Source organism: Podarcis cretensis (genome assembly GCF_951804945.1).
Source record: "Podarcis cretensis genome assembly, chromosome: 1".
NCBI classification, from domain to species: Eukaryota; Metazoa; Chordata; class Lepidosauria; order Squamata; family Lacertidae; genus Podarcis; species Podarcis cretensis.
The window spans coordinates 87,641,285-87,663,251 of record NC_137170.1 but is presented as its reverse complement, the minus strand read 5'-3'; the positions used below and the strand labels follow the sequence as shown (position 1 = coordinate 87,663,251).

Here is a 21,967-nt window from a genome sequence, read left to right as displayed (position 1 = left end):
GGGAAAGGATTGTCTCCGACGGGAGGGGGCGGGGTCCGTGACAAGCGGAAGTGACGTGCGCCAGAGGGCGAAGGTCCACCGCGAGAGGAGCAGGGGCGCCTCGTGTGCTTTCCAGCCCGGAGCGTGGTAAGCGCCCCCTGTTCCGACAGCATCCCCGGGGCCTCCTGAAACACTCGGGGTCCCGCGGCTTATCTCTCTTGGCATCTTCCCCGCTGCATTTCTCCGCCAGCCCTGCTGAACGCGGGAGCTGACATGGGTTTTTTCTAGCAGGAACGGCGCCTGAACAATGGTTCACCCCGTCATATGAACCCCTGGCCGTGAATGGTGGCTCTGCTTTCAGGGCTAATACTGTACTTATCTCAAAGAATTCTTGGAATACTTTAATAGCCTGTCAAAGGATTTTATTTTTTTCCGGGGGGGGGGGGAATACCCTGGACGTGCTCACTTGCAGGTCCAGATCCACCAGTTAAAGACCAGTAGATTCAGGCGATTCATTTTCTTGACACATGTCGGCCCCCACCGGCACTGGCCTTTTCCTCCTTTGCTGTAACTTCTTGTGCATGTGTAATCCTTATGACTCAATAGCTAGCCTTAAGTAATTAAAATAATAATAATAGCTAGCCTGTTTTGTCCTGTGGTTTCTGTGTCTCTATTATGACTTGTGAGAAGTTTTTTCCGCTGTCTCTTGCTCTGTTGTTATGTTGCTGCTTGCAGTGTAGACAAATGATGTTATCTTCTTATACTTGACCCTGGGACTGTGTTATATAGCCTGCACAACTGGTTTGGTGACCTTTCTGCCCCACCTTCACCTTTGGTGGGGTGAATGACTGACTTATCAGTCAGTCTGAAACAGCTGACGTAGCCTTCATTTACTGACCTTCCTTGATCTGGTCATTATTTTTAATGCACAGTTGCACCTCAGTACAATTGTGAGTGAACTACTGCACAATTCTCCAAGACACACAGCTTTTCAGACTAACTCTTTCCAACTCTTGACTAACCGTTAAAGACTTTTAATACTGTAATAATATCTGTTGCAAGCGCCACTAGGAAATTGAGACATATTATAGAGGCACCAAGAGATTTTGGATCTTTTGGACACTAGTTGGGACACAGAAAGTTTGAGAGCAACTGTGTGCTGGTCATCTGATCCCAGAGCTTAGTATCTTATGCTGTTGTAAAATAGAATTGATTATTTCTGCCCCAGCAACTTCTTATTTCAGTGTTTTACCAGGGCCAAAAGATATTAAAATATGAAAGGAGTGGGGCCTCAATACAGTAATAGAATAGTCCGCCCTGCTTTAGAAGGGACATCAGTGACACTATCCACAAAATGTTATTCCCAGGTAACCATGTATGCAGGTGCACTTTCATGAACCTGAGGAGAAAAGGTATCTCCAAGAATAATTGACTTGACCTAAAACGGGCAGATTTAGGGTTGTGCTTGTTTTGTTTTATTTATTTCATAAAATGTATTCATTGCTTGATTGCTAAAACAGACACACACATATCCTCAAAGCTGCTTACAAAACAACCCGCTTGCTGCCCTACCATGTATTTATAATAAGGAATAGAAGCCTTTAGCCTATACAGTGGTAACTCAGGTTACATACGCTTCTGGTTACAGACTCCGCTAACCCAGAAATATTACCTCGGGTTAAGAACTTTGCTTCAGGATGAGAACAGAAATCATGCTATGGCAGCACGGCGGCAGCAGGAGGCCCCATTAGCTAAAGTGGTGCTTCAGGTTAAGAACAGTTTCAGGTTAAGAACGGACCTCCAGAACGAATTAAGTACTTAATCCGAGGTACCACTGTATGTCATATCTGGTATAGGCTTGGAATCGTATGTCTCCCTAAGAATTGCTGCCCATAGAAAGGAGAATGAAGGGTGCATCTTCATTGTCAATAGGAGAAATAGGAGAAAGCTACACCTATTGTAAAAATTATACTTTCTGTGTGTTAGACACAGAAATCCAGCCCTGGGAGGTGGGGGCTGTTTTTTTGTGTTTGTCCCTTGAGGACAAAGGAGATTTTTCATAACTCCTTATTGAATATAGAGATATAACAGCTGGATGTGTTGTTAACCGTAGGAGTGAAGGGTCCCTTTCCAAAAAAGCTTGCTGATTTTCTCTCTCTTTCTCCCTCAGATCATGCAGCCTGCTGAGACCTTGTCTGTGTTTGATGCAGCTCAGAATGCAGCTTTAATGAATGGACTTTGCCTTGTAACTGCATCATCAGGAGATGTCACATCGGTGGCCATTCCAGGTACTGCTTCTAAAGGGCCATATATCTGGAAAAGGGTTCTGGCCAAGGGTTCACCAGGTTTGCAGAGTTCATGACTCATGAGTTTACGGTTTACGGTTGGTGAAAACACATAAGGATTTGAAACCACAGTTTGATCTTGGCTTGTTCTTGGTAACCAAGCAACAATTCCCGAAGCTCAAACATCTTGGAAAACTTTTAGTTTAAAATGGGAATCAAATGCTTCTGATTTTATCCTCATGACCACAAAAAGAGGAAGCTGAAGGCTTTCTGTGGCTTATTCATGTAATGAGAAACCATGGTTTCCTTTTGTGTTTGTTAGTATGTCACTTTATGACATCATCAGTGTGCCGCTTTAGTAATTTTGCATCTTTGTCAATTAGTTAAAACCAGTTGTGTTTAAACTAAATACTGGGGCTGTTTGTGTATTCCATCCAGGATTCTTCCGATTGAGGTGTTAGTGATACTCTCTCACACACAATATTTCTCAATTCCTTTTTTTTGTTTTCATTCTAATGTTTAAGATTTGCAGCCTTCTGTATCAGGATTTTCACATTCTTAAGCCCCTCAGAATTCACTGCGGTGTTATACATTTGAGTTGTGTTAAACAAATATTTACATTTCCTTCATACATAACTGTATTTGTGCCAGTAACTGTGTTCATTTTCATTCTGTACACTACAGTGACTAAGGGACCAGATCGACCTAGTAGGATCTTAGAGGTGTCAGACAGGATGTACTGCTCTGCCTGCTCAAAAGCCTTTGACAATAGAGAGGAGCAGGTGGGTGTTGCTGAATGTTTTTGAACAATGCTTTCTGTGGGAACAGGATGGTGCAAAAATCCATTTGTCTCTTGTCCTCAGATGAAATGCTGTATCCAGTAGATCAAGGGCATGAATCTGGATATGGCCAGTGGGCCAGATCCTTATCTCTATTACTACTGCTACTACTACTATTATTTATTAAATTTGTATACCGCCCTATACCTGCAGGTCTCAGGACGGTTCACAGGATAAAATCACAATATAAAAACACAACATACATAATAAAAAAAACAACAACCCAATAACACCCCTCCCCAAATTAACCTACCCTACCCTCTGCACTGGCCAAATTTGACAGGAGGGTGGAGCCACCTCTCCTTTCAGTCACCTCACAATGACTGGTGATATAGTGCTTTAAAGTTCCAACAATCAGTTGATCATCAGGGCTTCAAAGTGTTGTGTAGTTTGATCCCGTGCACTGCACTCTGAAGTCCCATTTATCAGCTGGTCGTTGGGACTTCAAAGCTGAAATGTTTGCACTGACAGAACAACCAGTGTTGAATTACTCCCACAGTTAATATATAAAATGAAAGTTATAAGTAACAGCCTGCAACATTGTTTTATCAAGAGATGACCCTTGTTTATTGAGTACTGAATAAAAAAGTGATAGATAATTTTGTTCATAAAATTGTTTCTCATTGATATAACACAGTCTTTCTCCCCTCTCTTCCTTTTGGCATTTTTGCTTTTTTGAATGTCAAAGTATAAAAATATAAATTAAAAAAGTAATATTAGAACTCTGAATCATCTAATAAAGCTGATTGATGAAAGATTCAGGGCAGACAAAAGGACTTCTTCATATAGTTAAAACTATGCATTTTTTTCTCCTGGGATGTAGTGAGGGCCACAAGCTTGGTTGGCCTTAAAGAGGATTAGACAAACGTAGGGGTGGGGAACTGGATCTAGTCTGCAGGCCAGATCCTTAATTCCTCCATCCTCCCCAGGCCAATTTCTTTAACCAAGCTGTAACTGCTAGGCAGCTAATCTGTGGTTTTAGCAAGCTTCTTTGTTGTCTGTTTGCAGGTGCAGTTTGGATTCAAATTGCACCCGCAAAGGACTTCAAAGGGACTTGCTGCAAGGCTTTTTTAAGGTGCGCTGTCAGTCAAAGTATGCCTTCAAAGATGCTCATTAACAGTGCTGCTCAGGACTGTCAGCAAGCCTCGCTTGCAAAGGGACAATCAAGCGCTCACTTTAAGCTACCAATTGTTCTTTTGCAAGCATCTGCTTACCTGCCCAAATCTCATGTCACATATGAAGTGAGGTTTGGAAGTGGGCATGTTGAAGAAAACAGCCTCGTGGATCCAATTAGACCCATAGTTTGAAGAATCCCCACCCCTGCAATAGAGAATAAGGCTATCAATGGCACCCAGTCTTAATGGCTGTGTTCTGCCTCTATTATCGGAGGCAATATGTCTGAATACCAATTACTGAGAATCACAAGTGGGGAGAGGGTTGTTGTGATAAGGTCCTGTTTGCAGGCTTCCCATAGGTATCTAATGAGCCCCTGCGAGAGCAGAATGCTGGACTAAGATGAACCTTTTGTCCAAACTATCAGGGCTGCTCTTATGTTCCTAAGACTTCAAGTCCCCCACATCACAACAAAAATAGGATTTTGTATGATGGGAATTGTAGTCCCTATACTCATAGTAATAACTGATATGCAACTTCCATATTGGACTGACCCAGATACTGTTTTATGTCCTTAATTAAGCACTCGGTATTTCAGGATCATTGCAAAGGGGTGCTTTTGCCTGCCCTATGTAACCCGAGATATAGATGCCAAACACTGAACCAGTTACTACTGTGGCCTATGTTGGCTCTCCCACTGTCCCATTCTTTTCCTGTGCAGACTGAGCATTATCGACTAGATTGGCATCGTTTCAACCTAAAGCAGCGGCTCCTGGGTCACCGCATGCTCACAGCTGAAGAATTTGAGGCAAAGACTCAAGCAGGTGAGAGGCACATGATACGGGTTCAATAGCTGAGAGTCCTCCATTGAGGTGGGTTGGACTAGATGACCCTTGGTGTCCCTTTCAACTCTACAATTTATTATTCTATGAATACTACTCAAGAGCTCTGATGGTCCTAATGAGCTCCATTTTGCCTTTGCTCATAACAAAGATTCCAAGCATCCAGTTTCACAGCCATTCATTAACAGACTGGGTAGAATCAGTCTCAGATGGGTGCCTTAGACTCAGTCTCATCCAGCATTGGATGCTAGTTCATTTCAAAGTTCATTACTATAATGACCCCTTTGGTTTTACTCTAGCTATGACAACATACTCCATTAGTCAAATGTATGTCCAAAGGAGCTCAGTCGTCTAGATCCACACATATATTTCCTCCCTGCTGTGGTCCTGAGCTGTTTTAAGTAGAGAATTTTCCAGCTTTACCAGTCCAGACTGTCTTCTTTGCATGAGAATGCTCTGTCTTTCTGCCTTGTGGGCAGGAGTTTCAGATATAAAATTCCAGAAATAGGATCTCTGGAATCCGTTACATGATGCACTTCCTTCTTGACTGTGTGATTTTCTTTTCTGTTACTGCCATGGTCCACAGGTGATGTCTCCAGCATCTCTGGGTCAGATTCCAGTGACTCTGACTTGGACAATGAATCTGAACCACCCAACAGTGAAGGCAGTCATCGGAGCCCCTCTCCATGTCGACGCTCCCAGCGGGTTCTGTTCAGAAATGCCGAAGGCCAGCTCATCTCAGTCTATCGCTGTGTGCTAAACACTATGAAGGCATGTCACAAAGAGCCTACTGGACCTCATTCCTTTTCTGGCTTTTGGTCTCTTCCTGTTTTAGTTACCAGCTGTCTCTCACCAAATGATGAATGCCTATCACGAACACACACACACCAAGAGGATAATGCCGTGGCCAGGTTTTAAAGGAAGTCTAGTGTCTGTTGCAATAAGCATAAAAGCGGTTGGTCTTAATTTTCCCACCTACTATCTTGCTTTAATTGCAAACTCTTCCTCCCAAGCAGGTATTATAATTTCAGCCAGTTGGGACTGTGTTGGCTTGTTGCCAGAAATGTGTGGGTTTCTCTCTTAAGTCCTGCACAGTTCCTCTAGTCACCTGACTGACTTTTCCTTGCCCATTAATTTTTAACATCAAGCTGGCCCATTTTGCTTTCCTGATATTACTCTTTCTCATGTCAACTTTTCCCTTTTCTTGCGAGGAATCCTATTCGGAATAAGGGAATTTCCCTTTTAAAAAAGGGAAACGTTGACAGCTATGCTTTCTGTTTTGTAACTGATGCTTTCCTAGAAGAAACCTGAATTTCTGCAGGATGAAAGAAGCATTTCCCCCACTTCCAAAACTCTGTGGGAAGGGAACATCTCTTGAAATCCTTTTGTCTGTTTGGGACCAGCTAACACCCTGCACATCCCTATTTAACAGCCGGGCAGAAAGCTCTCATTGCTCAGTCAGTAACCTCTTGCTAACTGAAGGGGTCTTTTGTCCATCCAGGGCAGTATGGAGGAGCCTGAAGAGCTAGTGGCGTCCCTTCAGAGACAGAGCTCAGGAACCTCCTGGGTGATCCTAATGGCTGGTGGGGGACACTTTGCAGGAGCTGTCTTTAAGGGGTAAGAACGCAGAGGGGGATGTCTATCGTGCGGGTCAACTTGCGAGCTGTAACAGCTGCCTTAAGAGTGTGACTGTGTCAGAAGGCTGATAAACCACGATCCCACATGTGCTTCCAGGCCAGCATTAATGCTCATCTCATGGTCTCCACTAAGCAGGTTCCTGGAAGTTCATGAAGAGAGAGATTGGGTGGGTGGGGAGTGTAGAGTGCTTTATATCTGTAATCTACTGGACCCCATTCAAGGTGCAAATCAGATGAGGAACCTGTGGCCCTCCTGATGTTGGATTCCAACTCCCATCATCCCCAGCCAACATGACCAATGCTCAGGTGGATGTTGGAGCTGTAGTCCAACATCATCTGCAGGGCCACAGGTTCTCCATCCCCCAGATTCAAGGAGTTTATCAGTAGGCAGGAAGCCTAGAAGTGGACGCAAAGCATAATCATGATGAGGCAAAGCAAATTCAGCCTCATCCGCACCTCCTCCCTGGAGAAACCTGAGGTCTTCATGGATGCATGCAATATAAAGCAGCCCATTTTGAGAGCTTGAGGATGTGAGATAAAAGGTCTTCATCCTTTCCTAAGCCACTTCAGCCTAACACAAATGACGACATCTGATCCATCCATCTCAATATTGCCTACAAAAGAGTGGGGAACCTGTGGCCCTCTGAATAGTGTCAGGCTACAGATCCCCATCATCCCTGACCATTGGCCATTCCAGTTGGGACCAGTTGTGGTTGGAGTCCAGCAACATCTAGAAGGCCTCAGGTTCCATATTCCTGGTATGGATAAAACCTGGCTAGACTTGGTTCCTAGTGAAGACATTCATGCTAAGATGATGATTCTGGATGTCGGTCTTTGCTGTAGGCTTACCGTCACTTTCTTCCCAGAAATGAGGTGCTGGAGCATAAGACGTTCCATCGGTATACAGTGCGAGCTCGCCGAGGGACAGCCCAAGGAGTGAGAGATGCTCAAGGGTCTATGCCAAAATCAGCTGGGGCCACACTGCGGCGCTACAATGAGGCTGCCTTGCTCAAGGTGAGTGCGGACCCTAGTAGAACCAAGGGTGAACCCACAAAATGGAAAGGGGATGGCTATTTGAGAGCTTTGCTGTTTGAGTAAGATTGTCCCAGCTGTTCGGCCTTCACAAAGGAAAGATGCAGTTGACTTTTACTGCAAGTCTATGCCAGTTCTTGTCAGTAGTCTGTGCATCAAAACAGTGACAGAAGAGGAGGACAGACTGCTCTAGTCCCAATGATGTAGACCAGGGCAGGCAATGTGGTGTCTTCCAGATGCAGTCCAACAATGAGTCCCATCATCCTTGACCATTGGCCCTGTTGGCTGGGGCTGATGGCAGTTGGAGTCCAACCACATCTAGAAGGCATTGCACTGGGTATCTCTATGTAATCCCTTCTTGCTGCAGATTCCATATTGAGAAATGAAGCTCTTCCATACAATTCAGACTGTTTCTGCATTCTCTCTTTTGAAATGATGTATTTTATTTATAAGTGGCACTGGGGATCTCTTGGAAATAGGTGACCAGTGGTTACATTCAGACCCTATGCAACTCAGCCTTCATTGTGGTTACTTCGTCTGCACTAAAGGCGACAACGATGGGCCTATCTGTTATACTTTTCTTTTCCTGCAGGATATTCAGGAGTTGTTGGCCAGCTGGACAGGGCATTTGCAAGGAGCAGAGTGTATCTTCCTTCGTGCCCCTCGCACCAACCGAGCTCGGTTTTTTGGCAGCAAAAATGGCCCTCTTCAGCGAGATGATCCCCGTATCCGGGGCATTCCTTTCAGCACCCGGAGAGCCACCTTCCATGAGGTGCAACGGGTGCATGGGGTTCTGAGCAGTCTGCAAATGTATGGTGAGCACAGCTTTTAGTCCCCAAGTACTTGAAATGATGCTCCAAAGTCTTTGTGTATACTGTTTCTGACTATAATCTTGGTTCTCGCCTAGAGATGTGGAGGCCCAGGGATGGGGTGGAGTATTGCAGTGTGTGTGTCATTTCCCTCCCATATCTCTATTCTGACCTTGTTTGCTTCTTTGAGCTCCTTTGCTCTTGCTGGAATTGGGCCACTGTGAATTGTCTATCCTGAAACCTGCCATGAGGAGTGCAAGTGGAGGGTATGGAACCAAGATGATTTCCATCCTAGAAAACACCATTCTGACTCTTTTGGCAGGCAAAGACACAGCAGTGGCAGATTTGATGTCCTCCCCTCGGAAGAGCTGGAAAAAGGTCCTCCCTTTGGATGAAGCATCTTCACAGAGTCAAGACACTAGTGAGTTGGAGAGCCTTGCCATCCTTGCCCTTGTAGCAATCCTTCATCCACTGCAGATGCTTTGTTCACTTTTTACCATCATAATCACCTAGGCTATTGGGTGGAAAGACCACTATGGGCTGCTGAAAGCAGTAAAGCGGGGGATTCTGCCTCCACTGGGAAATGGTTTTATGGAGAGTCCCTGAAAGAGGGCTGCAGGCAGGAAAATGCTGAAATCGCAATGGCGGCTGCTAATGTGTAGGATGTGATCTAACAGTGGCTGCAGTTCAGCTGAGGGAGGACTGATAGGCTGATTTGGATCACCTTCCATACCCCAATCCTCAGGTTCATTGAATGATCCCTACTTTGTTCATCAGAAGCGGAGAAGGAAAGACTTAACCATGATACCGTTTTCTTACAGTCTCTGCAGCAAAGCCAGAGGAGGAGGAGGAGGAAGAGAAAAGTCTGCAGCAGCTGGAGTTGGTGGAGCAGACACTGAGTACACTGGAGCTCCGAGAATTTGAAGCGGAACCAAAATTAAATCGCAAGAAGAGAAGGAAGAAACAAAAAACACTGATGGGTAGGTGGCTGAGGTAATGGACCTATTATTAGTACAGATAGTGGGTGCATTCTCTTTCTAGAATGGCTAAATTATTTGTCTGCCTTGAGAGACACTGACCAGAGCCCCCCAGTTTGGTGTCCTTGGCAGCTGCTTCCTATCAAGATGCAGGCTCCCAGGATAAGAAAGCCATGATGGGCCCTGGGCCATAATCTAGAGGGACCTTAGTTCACAGAAAGTCAGAAGCTACAACCCAGAAACTGAAATACAGTCCGCTTGAGAAGAAAGTTGTGCAAGCATTGGATATTCCATTAAAGCAAACCTCTGGGACAAACTGCATTCAGCATTTGCAGAAATGGCAACATCTTGCCTGATCGAAGCACCGCTGTCTCTGTTAGGTAATCTGTTCTAGGTTAAAAATGTTCAATAGAAGAATGGCAACCAACATGATAAAATAGAGCACATAGGATTCCTGTAGACAGAGGTGGGGTGGAGGGGGCATTGCATTATGGGGAAATCAGTTTTGTACTTCCCGCAAGAGAGTCCACCCTCTTCTACTTTCTGGGAGGCAGTGCTTTCACATCTTTGTTCTGCTTTCTTTACTCATGAGGACTGGGGCTTTAAAGTGAAATCTGATAGGTGCGCTGGATTTCATTATACTACCTGCCTTTCGTGGGATGACTTGTGTGGCTGAAGAGGAGCCACCGCAGACCCAGAGAAGTCAGTGTCAGCTGAGATGGTTCCAAAGATCTAAGAGAGTGCAAATGAAGGCTGTCTTAAACCACCCTTCTAAATTACCCCTTCTAAATCTGCATCATCTCAAGGTTATAGGTTGGACTGCATCCATCTCTAGTCTTAAGGTTAAAAGCAGGAGCTGCTGCTGCAGCTTTGGAGTCAGAGCAGTGTCGCTGATGATCAGCTGTTCCCAAGCAGAAAAAGGGAACCGCAGTTCTCCTGTCTTTCTGTTTGTGTGGAACAGTATCAGCATCACAAAACTGTGATGGTTCTCTGGGACTGCTCTCCTCATGCTGCATCCTATTGGCCATGATGTTAGTGACACTTGGAGCAAGTTAGGAGAGAGGGGTGGGTGTTTAGAACATGGGTCCTGCATTCTGGTTAGTTCATCTGAATCCATCATTCATGCATTTCTGGGTCATTCTATTTTTTTTTTTTAAATGATATTTATTAAAGTTTCAAATAAGCACATATAAACACAAACACAAACAACAATAAAAACATACATAAACCAACAAACACAACAAAAACAAGTATAAATTCAAACCTTATTTTCTAAACCTAATTTCACCGACCTCCTCACACCTCCCCCTTCTGTATCCTAATCTCATTTATTTTGTCAGCAAATCCAATCCCATTTTTCCCATAATTTTTAATAGTTCTATTCTTTTTTCCTTAATCAGCGCCCCTGCAAACCACTAATTTTTAAACCCATATATTTTTAGCCTTCATTAATTTTATAATATTTGTTAAGATAGTCTTTAAACTTCTTCCAATCTTCTTCCACTGTCTCTTTGTCCTGGTCTCGGATTCTGCCAGTCATCTCTGCCAGTCCCATATAGTCTGTCATCTTCATCTGCCATTCTTCCAGAGTGGGTAGATCTGGTGTCTTCCAATACTTTGCAATAAGAATCCTTGCTGCTGTAGTAGCGTACATAAAAAAAAGTTCTGTCCTTCTTTAACACCACATGGCTTACCATACCCAGGAGAAAGGCCTCTGGTTTCTTCAGGAAGGTATATTTAAATACCTTTTTCATTTCATTATATATCATTTCCCAGAAAGCCTTAATCCTTGGGCATGTCCACCAGAGGTGAAAGAATGTACCATTTCTGGGTCATTCTAGACAAAGTTACAGTGCTCACTAGATAGGGATCAGAATGGTACTGATAGACTAAAATCAACTGGACAGGAAACAACACCTTGCATGTTCTTTCTTTTGAAGCAGAGTCCTCCACTGAGACTTCAGGAGGTGTGAAAGAGCCCAAGGCTTTGTTGCCCAGAACAGAGGAGTCACCCAAGACCCAGAATTGTCTGAAATATGATGGTGAGTTTGGGGGTGGTTGTGTGAGCGTCAGCAAGATCTGCACTTCCCCACTCCGTTTTATAATAAGGGGTTCTACAACAACTTGCCATTTGGGCCATTATTGTAGGTTGGAAGCCTGTGCTGGTTAAGGGAGTGGCAAAACCAAGACTTGACATTCTGTTTACCCTTATAGGTAACATGGATATTCCATGGTTAATGTGAGACTCTTCCTTCCTTCCTCTAGGTCTTAGCACATCGTTACAAGATGCCTTGTTCACAGCGTGTAAGATGGGAGACCTGAAGGCACTACAGCATCTTCTGGAGAGAGATAATAGCACAGCAGATAAAGCAGATGACTGCAATGGTATCACCCCGCAGCAATTGCTCAACTCACCCCTGGATGAGAGTGGCTGGACCCTTTTGCATGTGGCGGCAGCAGCTGGAAGGAGTACAGTTGTGCGGCTGCTGTTGGAGATGGGGGCTGACCCATCCCTTAGGTAATGCCCATCTTGAGAAGACTATATTGATGCCTAGAGTCCTAATACTTGGTTCTTGAGTTGCACTTCTGCTCTTTGAGTCAGAACTGCTGACCCCATGAAATTCAAGCTGCTCCTCTTGAGTGTCAGCTGTCCTTGACTCAGTTACACATTAAGTCTGAGCCCAGGTCTTTCAGAGGTATTGAGCATTAGTTGTTCTCAAAGGGCCAGAACACTTGAGGGCCACTTTGTCCAAGTACCTATGCAAGCATAGGAAGCTGGAGGACATTCCACTCTCTGGGACAAATTTCAAATCTGTTCATAGCCTGGGATGGTTTGGGCTTCTCTCTCACTTCCAGTACCCAGTTGTAGAAGCAACAAAAGTGATGTGGCACATGCTGCTTCCATTTCCCAGCAGTGTCATCTTCTACAGTGGTTAGGGTTGCCATATTTCCAAAAGTAAAAACCAGAGCATCCCAAAAGCCCCCCCAAAAGTGAATTTTCGATTGACTTGCCTAAGATCCAGGACAAAGTGCTGCCTTCTGGAAATTCCCCCCGGACGTCAATTCCCCCTTTGAAATCCCAGTAATTTCTGGGGAAATCTGGACATATGGCAGCCTAACTGTGGTGTAGGTCACAGATCTGGACCTAAAGTTACATTGTGTTTCCTCCCCAGGGACAGACAGGAACAGCCTCCATACTGTGTTTCTGCCAATAAACAAACTCGTAATGAATTCCGAAGGTTCAGGGGTGAACAGCCTGAGAAATATGACTACGACCGGGCTCAGGTGGGTGGATGCATGTATGAAGAATGCTCTGGATGCATGTATGAAGAATTGGAAAGTGTCTAGTGTGGGCGCTTACACTTGTGAATAAATAGAAGGCAAGTGCAAGTTGATCATCCTGGGCCAAACCAGCTGCCCACAGAAGACTCCTTATCTGTTCTTGTATGTTACTGACCTTGGACAGTTTTTGAGTTGCACAGCTTGCAGTTTAAGAAGGGAAGGCTTGATAAGAAGAATTCCAGAGTCCTTTTTGCCTTCCTTCCACTAATTCCCACATAACTTAACTATTTGGGGTGGGGGGGGCTCTTTTAGACCCTGCCACCCGTACCCATCCTTTGCATAGCTCTCTGGAATCTCACACTCAGTGCAAAAGGCATCCTGGATTTCTCTTAATCAAATGCTCGCTCAAGCAGGCATTAATTTAAGTAGAAGATACCTTTGAGTATGTGTATGAAGGATTTTTGTGTGTGTTTGTTTAAATCTCCCAGCTTTAAATATGCTATTGGAGTGAGCAGAGATGGGAAGGAAATGAATTTTGATGGTGTCTAGGGATTTTGCATCCAGAGATATAGTGGGACAGCAGCATACACAGAACAAAGGGAGACTTGAGCCCCTTTCAAGATCTCTTCTGGCTACTTGCTGCCGGGACTGGGCCCTTTTCTGCTGGATCCACATCTACTGTGTAATTGCAGGTGCCTGGACCCCTGACGGCAGAAATGGAAGCCAGACAGGCAGAACGCCGCCAAGCACAAAAGGCCCAGCGGAAGCAGCGTGAGAAAGAGAAACGAGAGGCACAGCAGCTGCTTGAGCAAGAAGAGGATGAGAAACGCTGCTTTGCCCTGCTGAGTGATCGTGAGAAGGTGAGAGCCTAAGACTCAGGTGACTCAAGGAAGAAAAGGCGGCTTAACAGATGATGGCATCACTTCTGGTGCTACAAGCTTCCTGATATGATATGTGGCATCATCTGCTGTGCTGATCACAGAGCTCGCTTGACCAATGTTGTCTGAGAGAAGCTGTGGTTTCATGTAAAGAAAAGATTTTGCTGTTTCCTTTCTTTATCCTGACAGTTGGTTATATTGGGTCATCCCTGTTGGTGTGGATATCCTTCTAGTTCTAGCATCTCCTGAGAAAGACACTTGATAAGACTTATTATACTGTTTTTCCTGAACCAGGCAACATCGGCCACTTTGGAGTGTTTTTGTTGCCATTTCTGAACCCATCTGTGCAAGACAACAGAATGGGCTTTTTGTTTTAGAATGTAATGAGGATCTTGAAGATCTACTTAATGTTGTCATGCTGGGATATGTCCTGAATCTAGGTAGGCATCTCTGTCTTTTCCATGGAAATGACCTATATTTAAGAAAGGCCTCCTGAGATAGAGAATAACTCACAGATCTGTCCTACTTCCTGAGTCTTTGCTATACAGCCAAAGTTACCTTGAGAAAGGAATTTGGAACCTGCTACCCTGAACCAGTCTGTTCCTGCTCTGTAAACCGTGTGTGTTATTCTGATGGACTTAAATATCATAGGGCATTTCTGCTGCATTTTACTAAAATACTTACGCCCTCCTGTTAGGAAGATCTCTGGTGAAATCTGTTTAGTTTTTAATTTCCACAAGCTCCCTTGAACAAAAGGAACATGGCTAACTCTGGACTTGGTATGTGACATACAAGCAGATTGCTTTTATAGTTTGACCCAGCTGTGGAACATCCTTGCACATCCTCCTAAATGAACCGCTTGTTTTACATAGGATTTTGTACAATGGGATGAAGACACTTCTCCCTATAGACCCTGGGGGACAGTTCTTTGTTGTTGTTCCTAATAGTATGTGTGTATTGCTTCTTAGCGTGCGTTGGCGGCTGAGAGGAGACTTGCTTCCCAACTAAAAGACTCCAGTGCAACTCTTACCAATACCAGGTAAGGTGGGTGAGTGATGTGTTCCTTTTTGGCATGACCTCCAACTACAATGATTCCAAGCTTGTGCTGTCTCTTTGGTTTCTGTAGGCGCTGTTGGCTATGTGGAGAGTCGCTATTGGGCCGCATTCCCTTCCATTACCTTGACTTCTCCTTCTGTTCCACGAACTGTCTGCGAACTCATCGACAAGCAAATGCTGCCCTGTCCTAGCTAGGGTTTTTTAAATTTGGGCCTTAATGATCTACTTCCTAGAATCTGAATGGAAATAAAAAATCTAGTCTATGACTGCTGTCACTTAGATGAGGAAGTGCAGCAAAAACGTACTAGCTGCTTCCGTGTACTCCAGAGGAGGCTAACCTGGGCAGCTGGTACCTTACTGGCTGAGAAATGACACCTCTAAAAGGTCTTTTTCTTACCTTTTACACTAGAAGCAGGATTTTATGTATGGGAGATGGGGTTGGAGGAGGCATTGGAAGACTGCTTTCCATGAGGAAAGAAGTACAGGTTCCTTTTAGAGACTGGAGAGAAGAGGGTGAGACACTGGTTTCTTTGCTAGCTCCAAGTATACCAATGTTAACAGAATCCTCATGAGAATTTTTTTCCAGGAAAAGAACTATTTGATCAGTTATTTCCTCAAATAAAATAATAGCTACAGTAACATGGACCTGCTGCTATCTCTAGCCCTGACTATGTCTCTAAAAGTTACTGCAAAACAAGTTACCGTATTTTTTGCCCCATAGGGCGCACCGCCCCATAGGACGCACCTAGGTTTTTTTTTTGGGGGGGTGGGTAATAAAGAAAAAAAAAATTATTTCCCCCCCAGGCACGGGGCAAGCCCAAGCTTCCCCCGACCCCAGCCCCGAGAACAGCCTGCTATCCGCAAGCCTAGGGAGCCCAGCGGGAAGTCGCGCTGGTCTCCCCAGGCTTGCGGAGAGCTGCGCGAAGCCCGGGCACGCTCTTCAGCGCGCCCCAGGCTTCGGAATGCAGGCAGCTCTGCACAGCCCGGGACTGCAGGCAGCTCTGCGTTGTGCTCGGGAGCCCGGCGCAACTTCGTGCCGGCCTCCCTAGGGCTGCGCAGAGCTGCGCAGAGCCTGGGACTGCAGGCAGCTCTGCGCAGCCCTCGGGACTGCAGGCAGCTCTGCGCAGCGCTCGGGAGCCCGGCGCAACTTCGTGAAAGCCTGCATTCGCCCCATAGGACGCACACACATTTCCCCTTCATTTTTGGAGGGGGAAAAATGCGTCCTATAGGGTGAAAAATATGGTATACAAGAAGGCTTATGAGTCAAGATACAACAAATGTCCTTTTTAAGGTGATGTAGAGAATTTCTCCCTTTGCTTCTAATGTTGCATAGAGGTTGGGGGTATTGTTGTGCCATGTCATCAATCTCTGCCACCCCTTGGATGGCCGCCACCACTATTTTCATTGCATTGTTTGGGCAGCTTCCAACTGGAGCCATTCTTATTTGCCTTTCCCCATACCTTTCTCTTCCCCCTGCCCCAGCCTCTCAAAGTATTGTGAATGAATAAACTACAATGCAGAACTGTGGTAGGTGTATGAATATTTAATCCAAGGTCCAGTACCTAAAACACCATATTAAGGCACCAAGAGTCTGTCCGTGGTAATGTGCCCTATACAGCAGCAGCTGTGAAGGATACTCCGCTGAACGGTTTTGAATACTTACAATCTGTTTCTAGTTTTGTTTTTCTGCCTGGGCTACTCTTTAAAAGCACAGAACCTTCATCTGACAGTGCCCTCTATTCATTTGCCTCCTACATTGTGATGGTTTCAGTCTTCCCCTTGGAGTAACACGTGCAGATCTCAGCAACTTCGTAGCTGGACAGTAATTCCTCTCACTTCCTGTCTTTGTGGGTGTTGTTGTAGGTAACATTGAGAAGGGGGCGGGAAACAAAAAGCACTTTGGGATTATCTGGGGCATCCTGCAGTTCAAGAACGACGAGAGTGTTGATGGCTGAGCCACTGAGGAATGAGCCAGGCACATAGAGAGTTTGCTGCGGTCCACGAACTGGCCAGAACCGGCCCAGATTGAAACCATTGATCCAGACCTGACCCTGGGTGAAAACGTGAGAGGGGCTTTTATAAAACAATACATTTTTTGGAGCACCCTGAAACACTACTCTTCTGGGTTCCAACAGTCACTTTTATCTACTGTTATTTATGCCTAGATCTTTTGAAACAAACACAGCTTGATGGGTGCAGTGGGAAACATGTTTCCTTCAAAACATGTTGCACTGATTTTAAGCACAATTTCTTAGGGAGTAGGTGGGCATAGACTGACTTTATTTCCATGGTCTTAAATACCACTAGTTTGATACTATTACCCTTTCTCCAGCCACTGTTTTAAGATTATCAATGTGTAAGAGTGGCAACTAGCTGTTTGGGTGGCAGGGGCCCCTTTGCCCATAACTAGACACAGCAGAAAAGCTGAGGGGAAGAACATAGCTGTCTCAGTGAAGTTTGGTCTACTCATTATGATGCCATAGGAGGAAGGGCAGGTATTAGTGTTAGAAACAGAGATGAAAGCTAGGAGCTAAATGGCACCTTAAATCTAGGTTATGGGCGCAACAACGGAATGTCTAGGCACCCTTTTTATAACAAGAATACAAAGCTGAAAATGAATGAGCTGCAGCTAAAATACGTTCATTTTTTAACATGGTCTACTCCTTCCCTGCCCCCCGCCCCCAATATTCTTAAGAGGGTCTCTTCTCCAGTCTTCAGAGAATAGCTGGAAGTGGGGAGGCAGAAAATGGTCCTCCTTTCCTTCCACTCTGCAGTTCTAATCTGAAATTTTAGGTGCAGTACTATGCCCAGAGCGCAGAAACTGCTTGCGCTAATGAAATTTCCTTTCACAAAAGAACAATGGGAGTTTTGAATACTGGCAGGTATCAGTTTAATAATTGAATAAATTGAAGTTAATCTGAGGATTGCATTACCTTGGTCCAGCCTGGGAGCTTCAAGTAGGAGTCCTCGCTGATGCCCGGTGTTGTGAATGTTCCTGTATAGAAAGCAGGTCCTGTGTGCCCACTGCTTGACTGGGCAGTTGGCGGCCATGCATGGGCTACAGCTGTGTCTATGTCTAGGGGGTAGATGATCCAGTCACTGAGTATGGAGGTACCCAGTGTGATATTGTGGATCAGACCCTGGGCACAAAGATAAGTTAGAGGCAGGTTAGGTGCAGTCGAGAATAAGGTTAGAAAAGCACCCACAAGAGGAGATGGTGGAGTAGATTGCTGGCAAATAACCAGCACAGCAGTGCACCCCAACACCCCTGAGTGTTCATTCTTAGATCTATTTTGCCATTCACATTATTGACTTACATCAGATCTTGCAGCAGCTAAAAAGTGGGACTGCCCCACTTCAGCTCTACTGTAGTCCATTTCCTAAGGCAGCACAATACAACATTCCAAAACACAAAGAAGGCCCTCACTTATTTCATTAGACTCTAGTCCAGTGGTTCCCCACAGACAACTTGAAAATTGCCGAGTGCCTTGGTGGACCACTTAATGACTTTTCTTCCTGTGGTTGCCATAGTAATGTGCTGATTATGATTGTACACTATTACAGTTTGAATTCCATAGTTACTCCCGTATGTGTATGAGACAGCAGCCTTTAAGTCCATGCCAACCATGCATGCCTCCAATGGACAATAGTGGAAGTGTTATCCTTCAGCCAACTATTCTGGCAGTAGTAGCCCCAGGCTCCCTTTTCAAATGCACCTTAAAGTCACTGTCATTGGCCCCAAAGTTGATGCGACCCATGCTCTCCACCACCAAGTCCAATGTGTCCCCAAGCTGGCCCGATATATTGATCCCATTCACTCTGTCTCTTTCCAGTGTCCCCTGGTACTCCTGAAGCAGGAAAGAAATAAGGTTAGCTGGTGCTCCAAGACAGAGCTGAAGCAAAGCTCCTGTGTGCCCCAGGCTCTGACCCATCCTATGAAAATGCAGTGAACCAGAGTGTGGGGCCTAGGACTTGTTAAACCTTTCAGTTTACCTAAGTAATAATCTTCCCTACCCACTAGGAAGGTCCCCACTCTCCACCTTACTCCATTGAGCAGAACGTAGGCAAGATCATGGACCCCATTCCTAGAGGCACTGAGCAAGGCAGACTCCACGATTTCCTGTGGTAGAAGGGTCCGGTAGAGCATGAAGCCATGGGCCTGGAATGCAGAACAGAATCCGCAAGAGGTGTCAACTGCAATCCCACTGGGGACTCTTAAGCAGAAATAGCCATGGGTCTTTGCTGACCCAGACTCTTAATCTACTTTCTTACCTGCTTCAGAGCTTCAAAGGTGATCGGATAGGAGGAATAGAATGGCAAGGAAGGCGAGAGAATGGCAAGAACATCCAGCAAGGCCACACGCTACAGAAAAGATGATGGGTTCATTTATTGCCTTTAAATTGTTCAATTATTCAAGTATGCTTCCCCCAACCCACCCAAATGGCTATTGTTAATTATCTTATCACCCCAAAGCTAAGGATACAGCAACACTAAAACCAGGAGAAAACAAATAAAGATTGTAGAGTCAATCGTAAAATGCTTTCAGAAATAAAAACCACTTTAATCACAATCTAAAAATGAGTCTGTTGTGCCACCACCAAGAAGGCCCTGTACCTATCTTTACATGTGCAGTCTCTCATATACAATCATCACAGAGGCTCCTCTGCTTTCCACCAGCTCCCATTTCACTTTCTTCAGACTTCTCCCCAGTTTGCTTTCCTGCCTTACCAACTTGCACCTCAGCTGAAACACACTGAAAGTTCAGGAAGGTGCCCACAAGAGAGCAGTCACTCCATCATCCAACTAAAGACATGCACTTGTAAGGGAATGGTTTCTAGCTCTCACTCACCTGGGGTACGGATACATAGCCATATGCAAACTTCGGGGTAGGGGGTGGCATTGGTCCTGCGGGCAGCTCCTGAAACTAACGTTTTAAAAAAGAAAACACCAAAGTTAGGGAAGCAAGCCAGCTCAAAACATTTTGCTGTCAGAAGCAGCACACCAGCAGACCAATCAGGCTAACTCATTTCACCAGCATCTTGTGAGGATAAAGGGGGTAGGAGAACCTTGCAAAGCTACCCAGAGCTTAGAGAAAGGGTAGGATAAAATAATAAATAATGGAAACTAAAAGTACCTTGTATTTCTGTGCCTGTGCTAAAGTACATCATCTACAACTTCCAAACCATGTATGGCATGGATGCAACAGGGAACAAGCCCCACTGAGTAGGACTTACTTTTGAGTAAAGATGTTACACTGTTAGAACCTCTTACATGCACATGTGCGCGTGCACACGCACACAGTCTCTCAAACACTTGTTCCCTCTTCCTCCTCAAATCTGCTGCTTGGCTGGTGTCTGCTTATTTTATTTATTGCATTGATTCATCACTTTCTACAAAAATGTCTCAAAACAATTTACAAAATATTTCAAAATACCGAACAACTTGTCAACCATTTAAAAACACAGAATAAATATGCATAAAAATGTATGGAGATCTTTTTCCAAAAGCAATAATAAAAAGGATTCCACCTCATTAAAAGATTAGCACCAAAAATAGGTCATAAATCATACCCAGAGAACTATATAGGTTAAGAACCAAAAACCTGGGCAATCGAAAATGTCTTCAGCAACTGCATTCCACCCACTGATAGAAGAGGGCTGTATTGTTACCTTGCTAATGACTGAGCGGATGATATACAGCTTGTCAGTAGGGTCTCCAGCCTCTGAGAGTGGTGCGTCATAGTCATAGCTAGTAGTTATGGGTTTGTAACCATCCTTGTAATCAGCACCTGGATAGAGAAGGTGTGAGAAGAAAGCACCTCTTATGTGCCCCCCAATCATCTGGCCAGAAGCTAAGTCTCCCTAGTTGCCCTAAGGAGCCAGAAACTCACCACTCCAGTAACCAAAGTTGGTGCCACCTTGGAACATATACCTGGAAGAAAGTCAGATATCACAGGAAGAGTTAGCCTCCTATTTAAATAAAGGGGCAATGACAGGCAGTGGAATAGGAAACAAATAGATGTGAACTAATGTGGTGCATGGGACGCAGGTGGCGCTGTGGGTTAAAGCCTCAGCGCCTAGGGCTTGCCGATCGAAAGGTCGGCGGTTCGAATCCCTGCGGCGGGGTGCGCTCCCGCTGCTCGCTCCCAGCGCCTGCCAACCTAGCAGTTCGAAAGCACCTCCGGGTGCAAGTAGATAAATAGGGACCGCTTACCAGCGGGAAGGTAAACGGCGTTTCCGTGTGCGGCTCTGGCTCTGGCTCTGGCCAGAGCAGCGATGTCACGCTGGCCACGTGACCCGGAAGTGTCTCCGGACAGCGCTGGCCCCTGGCCTCTAGAGTGAGATGGGCGCACAACCCCAGAGTCTGTCAAGACTGGCCCGTACGGGCAGGGGTACCTTTACCTTTACCTTTAATGTGGTGCAGCAGTTGGGGAATGCTTTGGAATAGAAGTGTGGTAGTTTTTGGCTTAGGGGACTGTCTAAGACAACGCACCTTATTCTTGTTCTGCAAGGGAATTTTTGTCCGCTAGGGAAATGGCCAAAAAAGATGTGAAAATGTGGTGCGCACACACCTCTAAGGCAAAATGAGAGGTTCACAGTTAACAAGATGAAGCAAAGAGCTATGGATTGGCATTTTGGCACTAGCTCTTGTTTCTTTGTACCATCCCTTGTGCCCCACTGCCCACTCTCCCCTATGGCCTCACGGTTACATGTTGACGTTGGCTCCCATTTCTAGAATCTTCTGTAGGCTGTTAGCCACTTTCTTAGCACTTTTTGTGGAGTGTGCCTCACCCCAGTAATCCAGCCAACCAGTGTAGAACTCAGAATTCACCTAGGAGGGAGGCAGAATTAAAACATTTATGGAGCAGTAGCAGTCAGGTCAATTCCATCACTTCTGCCAAAGTACTGGGAATAGGAAATACCAAGTTTGCTCCCTCCTCTGTGCTGGAATCTCATTGTACCAGACCTCACACCTATAATGCCCAGGACAGGCTATGTGGTGTGACTACTGCTTGCACTGCAACACTGGGCAATATGCAACTTCCAACCAATTTTTGTGCGATAAGGTCCACAGCAATGGGATTATGGCTCTGGAATAATTTGCTTTCATGCAAAGAAGACAGGCCAGCTCATTGCCTATCAAGAGGCTCCTGAAAGCATTGGACTACAAGCTCTTTGGTCTCATAGCTCAGTAACTGCTGGGGCAAGTGAGGATTTCGCATGCATGACTCTCTGGCT

The 21,967-nt window shown here is 45.3% G+C and overlaps 2 protein-coding genes across 5 annotated transcripts in view; one reads left to right on the top strand and one right to left on the bottom strand.

The window, feature by feature from the left end:
* The first annotated feature begins 16 nt into the window (after positions 1–16).
* On the top strand, positions 17–16,255 carry ANKZF1 (ankyrin repeat and zinc finger peptidyl tRNA hydrolase 1). The gene is made up of 16 exons (XM_079953547.1): positions 17–126; positions 2,150–2,267; positions 2,949–3,046; positions 4,938–5,040; positions 5,645–5,829; positions 6,560–6,675; positions 7,562–7,709; positions 8,320–8,542; positions 8,859–8,957; positions 9,358–9,516; positions 11,454–11,555; positions 11,779–12,031; positions 12,687–12,798; positions 13,488–13,655; positions 14,642–14,712; positions 14,800–16,255. Exons 2-16 carry the CDS (start codon positions 2,153–2,155, stop codon positions 14,918–14,920), a joined length of 2,073 nt encoding a protein of 690 aa, XP_079809673.1. The 5' UTR covers positions 17–126; positions 2,150–2,152; the 3' UTR covers positions 14,921–16,255.
* GLB1L (galactosidase beta 1 like) overlaps positions 16,253–21,967 on the bottom strand; it is a 14,775-nt gene continuing 9,060 nt past the window's right edge. For all 4 annotated transcript variants that reach the window (XM_079953495.1, XM_079953494.1, XM_079953492.1 and 1 more), the window contains exons 9-17: positions 21,439–21,560; positions 20,620–20,660; positions 20,399–20,517; positions 19,579–19,653; positions 19,002–19,091; positions 18,775–18,888; positions 18,446–18,577; positions 17,663–17,869; positions 16,253–16,780 (exon numbers count right to left, since the gene is read on the bottom strand). In XM_079953495.1, coding sequence (XP_079809621.1) covers positions 16,562–16,780; positions 17,663–17,869; positions 18,446–18,577; positions 18,775–18,888; positions 19,002–19,091; positions 19,579–19,653; positions 20,399–20,517; positions 20,620–20,660; positions 21,439–21,560 — 1,119 coding nt within the window. In that variant the 3' untranslated portion in view covers positions 16,253–16,561. The remainder of the gene's footprint in view (positions 16,781–17,662; positions 17,870–18,445; positions 18,578–18,774; positions 18,889–19,001; positions 19,092–19,578; positions 19,654–20,398; positions 20,518–20,619; positions 20,661–21,438; positions 21,561–21,967) is intronic.